Source organism: Punica granatum, chromosome 1, assembly GCF_007655135.1.
Source record: "Punica granatum isolate Tunisia-2019 chromosome 1, ASM765513v2, whole genome shotgun sequence".
Classification (NCBI taxonomy): Eukaryota; Viridiplantae; Streptophyta; class Magnoliopsida; order Myrtales; family Lythraceae; genus Punica; species Punica granatum.
This window is the reverse complement of record NC_045127.1, coordinates 14,720,224-14,728,462: the sequence shown is the minus strand read 5'-3', so window position 1 is coordinate 14,728,462 and position 8,239 is coordinate 14,720,224. Positions and strand designations below refer to the sequence as shown.

The following is an 8,239-nucleotide window of genomic DNA, read 5'->3' as shown; positions in this document are numbered from 1 at the left end:
TACATAGTTAAATTTATTGACGTCACATATTATTATTTTGAAAAAAAAAAAAGATAAGCTTCCCACAACAACATCGAAACGCGCACTGAGTGCAACGCACGTAGTCTTTTTACTAATAACATCAAAAAGTACCAAGTAGCTAGATTACACCAAACTGATAAATACAATCGCTATATAATAGTCGAAAACAATCATCAGAGACTTGGCATATGCTTAGAAGTTTAATTTCCCAGCTACTCGTAGTCCGACTCTTCACATATCTACACTTTAACTCGGTGTCTTCTGAGCCAAGAACCGTGAGTATGTGCATGTAACCTTCCAAGTCACTGCAAGACCGTAGGCAAAAGTTGTTAAATGATACACATATTACGCCGACTTCCTCTGACAAGCTTAGAACTTTCAGATGAGTAGAACGTTCTTGATCCAGTAGGCTAGGGCAAGTGACTTACTTAAAGCCTGGGTCACTCTCCTCTTGTCAGGGGTGATAAACTTCGTGGGCTTCACGATCTTTGCAGGCCCGCAAATGTATCCATGTCCGGGTGCCTTGAAGGTGAAGTTCCTGGGCAGCCTCACGGTCTTGTTGGTCGTTCCTGCATCTCCCACCATGACCTGGAACGCGCTTAAGGCATTCGCCGGATCTTTGAACCAGGAACTAAGGACACCGCCTTTGCAGCAGTTGGCAATCTGTTGATTGTAAGGGGTTCCGGGGAGCAAGTCCACAACAGTGGGGTCCTTCTTGCAGCTGTGCGGGATGTTGCCTTTGAACCTTGAGCAGTCACCTTGTTCCGTGGTTTGGCCTCCCATCATATTCCATATCACCTCCTTCTTCGCCCAGGTCCAGCCTAGGGTCCACCCGGGGGCTTGTATTTGTCGGTATCGCTGGAAGTTGAATATAGTCGCAACAGCCTGTCCAGCAGGACAGCAACTTTGGATATTAATGAAGCACGGGATTACAAGATATCATCGGCTGACTCCGTGTTAGCTCATTTATCGATCCAACATGCGATAATTTCAGATTTAATCTCGATTTTAGGTAACAATCCATTTTCTTGTTTACATTAGGAGTGCAGAAACTATTCGAGCTGAATCAATCAAGAGGCGTAGGACTAAAATGAAACCAAAACTCTTCGTCGTAATTATACTCAATATTTTCGAACTTCTTCTCTGCAATTCATGCACAAGAAATTCCAGCATAGAAAAGAAAAAAATTAACTACTAAACATTGGCTTATTGATAGTTCATAGAAAAGAGGTAAGATTTGCATACCACATAGCCATCGGGAGTCCACGTCAACACATCCCACTTGATAGTGACATTTCCGTTGGGATTGGGCGTATCGGAGTCTTCTGCAGATCATCAATCAAACAAGAATATTGATTAATTATCAAAAGCCTGAGCTTCATACAACAGTTATCTTGGAGCAGCCCCACATTCTAGATCTAAGCCTTTAAATAAAGCATTGCAGAAAAAAGATCAAGAATTTGCAGCGAAGCATAGACACCTATTGGCTCGAACGGATTTCGACTCGAGTGCAAACAAGAGAAGAACTTCGAAGAAGAGAACTTATGCAATCAATGAATGTTAATGAGCAAAATCAGACACCAATCACACTTTAATGCTCGAAATTGAGAGATCATACGATGTGAGGTAGTAGCTATCGAAAGCAGCAACCTTGGAGGTCAGTTCAGGTCAACAGTAAGCAAAGGCGGCAGTTTGAGGAGCAGAAGTTCCATTAGACATATATGAGCCTAAGAGCTTAGGAATGGTGAAAGAGCGGAGCAGGTGGGTCACTGACCTCTGGATGCGAAAGTGGAGCAGGAGAGCAAGAACAGGAGCACCAAGGAGATGCCACTGAGCTTAGAGAGAGACTCCATCTTTCCCTTTAGAAGCAGACTTCGCCTCAATCAAAGATCTTCACCGGCAAATGCAGAGAGAAGCAGATAGAGAGAGTGAGAGAGGGAGAGGTCAATTGTATCACATGGGCAAGTCATGAGCTTCCTTGGTGAGAGGAGATGGGGCATTAAAAATATGTTTTATGAGAGGGTCCATCAGTTATTTTTGTTTGACTTTTTGGTCTTTTGTACCCAAGAATGTGTGTGTGTGTATATATATATATATATATGTATGTATATGTATGTATATTCGATGTATGGATGTTCTTCTTGAAAGAGTTGATCATAGATATGACCTTGCCAGGCTAATTTTTGCAGACAACATAGAAGTAAGTTTTTATTGTCTTCGAGTCTGTTGTTCTGGTGGCCTTGCAAACGAAGAGGCCGATGCCGTTCCTCGCGGCTCGCATGACAACGCCAGCAATTTCATGTCACGGGTACCCCTTGAATCCACTGCTCTTGAGGGTCGACAGAGATGCACTGAATCGATCGTCCGATGCTATTCATAGACATGGTAAGTAGGTCGCAGACGAATAGGTGACAAGATAGTAAAGAAGACAAGTGGAAGAGTGCAATTACATGGGAGTGTAGTGATGGAGGAAGCCGGAGCTGCTGCAACCAATGGTGATAATGGCGTGCTTGAAGGAGGAGGAGGCGGATGAGGGGACATTGGTCGAGAATTGGGAAAAACAGAAGTTTTTATGCGTTTCAAATCGCTCACCATTAATTATTAATATGCATTTATTCATTCAACGAAAAAAATAATAATATGCATTTGTTCTATATTGTGATCCACATAATTTTAAAGGCATAAATATTCAATATTATAATAAAAAATAAAAAGTCGTGCATATTAAAATAATTTAAAATTATATACTTTACTACCTTATATTACATCTCTTTTCCATTTAAAAAACACCACTTGTTTTCAGTACCTTAAAATACAACTTGTTTCCGGTACTTTTTATCATTCCAAAATTACCCTCCTTGTCTTTTATTTATTTATTTATTTATTTATTTACTTACATGATCCTTTTACTCGTAAAGTTGTCTTCTTTTGCATGCTTCAGTTGAAATGTAGGAAAGCCCATTTTCGCGCCTCCAATCGTCCCATAAACCCCAAAGTTCCTTTCCGCGCCTCCTGTCTCTCGTGAACCTCGCCGATCGCATCTGTCTCTACACTTCCGCTAATGCTTGCTATCAGTCCCGCTTGCGCACGCTTCGCCTTTCACCATTCAAGGTTTTACATAACGGTCTGTAACGGCCATTACATAACGGTATCGGCAGGTCCAATACTGTTACAAGCTAATATATTGATGAGTTTTGTTTTCTTACTTGTAACGACCGTAATGCCATTACGTAACGGCCATAACGGATGGAACGTCGGCTGTAATGGCCGATACAACCATTATTTACTCCCTCTTTTTTTTTACTGATATTGCACTTTCAATGCAAGACCAGCAGAAGCAATTGAGTAATTATTGCTTATGGAGTGAAAAGATGATCCATGGAATTAAATGAGAAATAAATAATATGAAGAAAAAGTGTATAAATTATAGATACTTATAATAATTAACATTTGATATGGTTAATGTTATTAGAATGTATGGGTAATATTATATCTAAATTTTATCATTTTTTAAAGCTTAATGGAATTTCTATCCGTGATGTCTGTGACGGCATTACATAGTACCGCAATTGTCTGAAACCGTTATAATAGCGATGCGACCATTACACGACCTGTTATCGCAATTTAAACCCTCTGCTACATCTGACCGACCATGACCTTCTGAATAAACTCGTCAATGCAGGATTCTTTGTTATTTGCCCCACCGCCCACTCTACCTCGAGTTCCCTTACCTTGCTATATCTCACCACCCGACGGTCTTCCATCTAGCCCCCACGCCGCGACCGTTACGCGACTTGCGACCACAATTTAAAGCCTTTGCTACATCTGACCGGCCACGACCTTTTGAATAAACTCTTAGTGCAGGATTCGTCCCCACCACCCACTCTATCTCGAGCTCCTGTACCTTGCAATATCTCACCGCTGATGGTCTTCTATCTAGCCCCCACGAGTAAATATTGAGTGAGTAATACACAATTACTTGGTTGTGTAAAACTCCACCTCTAAATAACACATGTAAAATAAGTAAGAGAGAGAATTATATAGCGGGACATGACCTTCTGAATAAACTGCTCAGTGCAGGGTTCATTATTATCTACCCCACCACCAACTCTGCCTCGAGTTCCCTTTCCCTGCTATATATCACCACCCGATGGTCTTCCATCTAGCCCCCATGAGAAAATATTGAATGAGTAATATAGAACTATTTGGTTGTGTAAAACCTCACCCTTGAATAAGACATGTAAAATAAGTAATAAAGAGAGTTATATAGTAGGACACCTGTCATTCAGGAGTGAAGTTTACACAACTAAGTGATTGTATATTACTCACCCAATGTTTTCTCAGTCCCCCACAATACAAAGTTCTTGATGGAGGCAACCGCCTTCTTCCGTCATTGGCCCTTTCCTTCGTAGATGGATATATGATTTCATATCTCCCCTTGTTTGGGTGTGCCTTTATGGCCAAAGTAATTCGCACTCAAATGGTTAGTATTACAATTGTATCTTGTATCTTCTTTAGTAGCCTTAGTGTCTTGTAATTTTGTAAACTGTCCTTAATTTAGGATAGATATTATACGTTTCTTGACTAGGTTCCACATTCTTAGGATTTTCTCTTTTCACCTTGATGTACTGAGATCATATAGGGGCATCTTTCCTGATGAATAATACACAGAGAAGATTACTCTACAATTTCTCTGTCGGCTTTCATCATAGCAGCTCACTCTACAATTGCTTTTCCAACTCTCATCATGGTATCAAAGCAGGTGATCTAAGGGTCATGCCGAGTTACTATCATTTTCTTATTCTCAGCCAATGAATCAGCCGACTCCCTAATTAATCATGTTTGGAGGAAATGCAATTTCAGCTACCCTCCCTCCGACAGGAAACGTCTAGGGTGACGCTACCTTGCTTCCGGCAGTCACCATGCATCCCTTGTTTCTCCGTATACCGTCACTTCATTTGATGGGTCAGTCTTACGACTCAATGAATGCAAGTTGAATGGAGAAAACTATCTTACCTGGTCTTGGTTGATGTGAATGGCCCTATGTGCGAAGAATAAGGTGAGATTTATCGATGGGACCTTACCTGAACTTGCAAATGGCGATCCCAACAAGCCATTGTGGGTGATGGCGAAATCCATGGTGGTCACATGGATAGTGAACTTGTTGGAGAAAGATTTACAACCCAACATTGCATGCATTGAGATTACACGGGTTTTCTGGGAAGACTTGAGGCAGCGTTTCGCTCAAGGAAATGAAACAAGGATTTATCAACTCAAAAGCGTGATATATGCATCTCGACAAGAAGGAAGGCCAGCGGCAGAATACTACGGGTCTCTCAAGGAGCTTTGGGAAAAGTTAGACAATCTGCTGGAATCCGTGGCTTGCTCTTATGAGTGCACCTGTGGAGCAGTCCTGAGTCGTCAAGGGCAGAGAGAGAGGGAGAAAAGCTCATCAGTTTCTCATTGAATTGAATCTTGAATTCGTAACGGTTCGTTCCAACATACTCAGCATGGATCCCTTTCCTAACCTCAATCGCGTTTATCATATGGTTTGCCAAGACGAGCGACAAAGAACCATTGCTTGTTCTTAGGAGCCACAAGGATAGGAAGCTACTACTTTTGCAGCAAAAATACTGACTAAAAGCAAACCTACAGGACAGCAAGGAGGGAGCCGACCTCACTGCACACAAGGAGCACCTGCTACGAGCTGAATGGGCACCTGACAAACCTGGATTCGCAGCGAAGTTCTAGTGGCTGGGACAATCAACTCAAGGTAGGAAGTTCGAAAGGATCGAAACGGACATATGGAAAAAAGCAACATGGTTCTTATGGAAAGAGACTTGAGAGTGTCTTTAATCAAGCCAATGCTATACAGACTGCGAACCAGTCATTCCCGACGCTACTCTTCTTTAAAGGACAAATCCAGTGTCTCCTCTCCTTGGCTAAACCTGATGAAGAGGGTGAAATCTAGACCGGTAATCGTTTCGATTTTGTTCCCTGCAATGAGACCTGAATTTTTATTAGTATATTTGAGTAAATAATTACAAATTTAAGTTAAATTTTTAAATAAACATAAAATATTTAATATTATGATTAAATAAATTTGAGTTTGAAAATTTTTTATTGGATCTCAAAAGCCCATGTAATAGTTGATACATAGTGTAACTGGAACGAGCAAAAAAACATTTTTTATCGTATAAATTTATCCCACAGTCAATTATGGTCCTACAAATTTCAAGGAGGCGTTTGGTTTCAGAGTTAAAATAACTTTGATTTTGATTTTGATTTTGATTTTGATTGTGGAAAAGGACAAATGAGATTGTATTATAAATTTGACTTGGGAAACGTGTGTTTTTGTTGTGTAGTGGGTAGAGTTAAAATCAAAATCATAATTTTAAAATCATTTCCACAAACCAAACAAGCCCCAAAAGTACCAAATCAGTTCCATAAGTTTGCTCCATAAGACACTTTTGGTCGGTTTTTGGAGTCAATCGTAACGAAGCTGCTAACGTAGATTTGACGTAGTTATTTTGTCCACATGTCAATTTCTAATTGGTCGAAAAATTAAAAATTTAAAAGAAAAATAAAAAATAATTTTTTTAAAAAGGGAAAGAGACTAGATCAACCGGCGAGGTTGATGGGAGGGAGGGTGTTCAGAAGGGGAGCCCCCAATTTGGTCATTCCCTCTCCCTCTCTCGAACAGAGATAGAGAGAGGGGGTAAGGGAGGACCAGGTCGGGGGGCACCCTTTTTCGATCACTTCTCCTTCCGAACGACCTCGCACAGCCGCTGGCGAGGTCGTCAAGAGGGAGGGGTGGCTAGAAGGGGGAGCCCCCTATATCAGGCCCCCCTTCTTCTCCCTCTACTTTGTTTTATCCCAATGACCTCGCATAACGTCGTCGTAAAATAGAGCATAGAGAGAAGAAGGGGGCCTCGATTGAGGGGCTTTCTCTTCCGGCCACCTCTCCCTCCCACACGAGCTTTTTTTAAAAAAAGCATTTATTTAATTATTTTTCTTTTTCTTTTAAATTTTTAGTTTTTTAGTCAATAAGAAATTGACACGTGGAAAAATGAACTACGTCAAATCCACATCAAGATCTCTGTTACGGTAACTATGGAATGTACCAAAAACGTATAACGGAGCAAACATATAGGACTGATTCGACACTTTTGAAACTTATAGGACTAAAATTGATTGAAGGTCAAACTTATAGAATAAAAAATGTCGTTTTCCTAGCTCAAACTAATAATAAAGCTCCCTATGTGTAAGAAGAGACTTATTCCTTAATGGATTGACCTCGCTCGAACCTTAACTTAGCCAGATCTAGTGACTTTCGAATAAGAAAAACATAGGAAAAAAGTTATTTAACTAAATTCAATAAATATTTAATATATTAAAATAAAATTAAAAAAAAGGAAAAAGAAAAAGACAAAGGGATGGGGGGCTGAGGGTGGGAAAGCGCACCTTACTCGTCACCACTATTAAATGATATACAAGAGACGTGTTAGAAATAATAACACATATATAACATGATATTTTTCTTGGCCCCCGACTAGAAATGGCATACGGCACTGAGGGACGTTGCGGACTAAAGCGAAGTCATAAAATGAGTCCTTTGATTTATTCAACGAAATCAATGTAAAGTTTTATATAGGATTTATTTTTATAACATTTTGAGATGTAGAATAACCATTAAATCTTTATAATTAATTTCATCTAACATCAGAAAATTAAAGTGAAAAGATAAAATGAACAAATTGACTTTTATAATGATATAGTAACCGTTGGAGATCGGAGAAAAGTTAGAAAAATAATTTGGAAGAAAGAATTGATTGAATATTACATTAGAATGATAATCTATATAGCAAGTAATAAAATATTAACTAAATTAGTTTGCTAACTAGTGGGAGTAATTAATAAAAGTGAACATATAGGACCAACATTAATTGGTTCAAATAATTCGGGACTTGTTCTCCTTATGTAATATCTCGAGATTTGAATATTGTAAATGCAAAAAATTCACGTTAAAAGAGTTTTACCACATAATGGGCTGACCTAGCTTGAGTTGAATTAGTTGAGGCTCGTGGACTTTCGAATATCGGGATACTTGCCGAAAAAAAAAGAAAAAGGAACATATATGATTATATGTTAACATAAGTTAACTAATTTTGTTTGACCGATTTAAGTTAACTAAATTGAATTGGCAAAAATAACATAT

At 39.4% G+C, this 8,239-nt stretch overlaps 1 protein-coding gene across 2 annotated transcripts; it reads right to left on the bottom strand.

Annotated features, from left to right (window-relative positions):
- LOC116210911 (protein COBRA-like) lies at nucleotides 1-2,593 on the bottom strand. Of its 2 annotated transcripts, XM_031545053.1 has the most exons (6): nucleotides 2,472-2,593; nucleotides 2,189-2,391; nucleotides 1,796-1,912; nucleotides 1,267-1,346; nucleotides 450-906; nucleotides 70-326 (listed from the first exon to the last, which is right to left on the bottom strand). In XM_031545053.1, the coding sequence occupies exons 3-6, from the start codon at nucleotides 1,872-1,874 to the stop codon at nucleotides 268-270; spliced, it is 675 nt and encodes a 224-aa protein (XP_031400913.1). In that variant the 5' UTR covers nucleotides 1,875-1,912; nucleotides 2,189-2,391; nucleotides 2,472-2,593; the 3' UTR covers nucleotides 70-267. The 2 variants fall into 2 exon arrangements, with proteins under 2 accessions (XP_031400922.1, XP_031400913.1); XM_031545062.1 differs by lacking the exons at nucleotides 2,189-2,391; nucleotides 2,472-2,593 and having other exon boundaries at nucleotides 1-326; nucleotides 1,796-2,134.
- Nucleotides 2,594-8,239: the final 5,646 nt, after the last annotated feature.

What these genes read in the sequence shown, in the direction of transcription:
- LOC116210911 (XM_031545053.1), bottom strand. Translation starts at nt 1,874, where the DNA reads ATGGAGTCTCTCTCTAAGCTCAGTGGCATCTCCTTGGTGCTCCTGTTC. An exon ending in CTCCACTTTCGCATCCAGAG is followed by an intron (nt 1,347 to 1,795) that starts GTCAGTGACCCA and finishes GATGATCTGCAG; the next exon opens with AAGACTCCGATACGCCCAAT. An exon ending in GAGAGTGACCCAGGCTTTAA is followed by an intron (nt 327 to 449) that starts GTAAGTCACTTG and finishes ACGGTCTTGCAG; the next exon opens with TGACTTGGAAGGTTACATGC.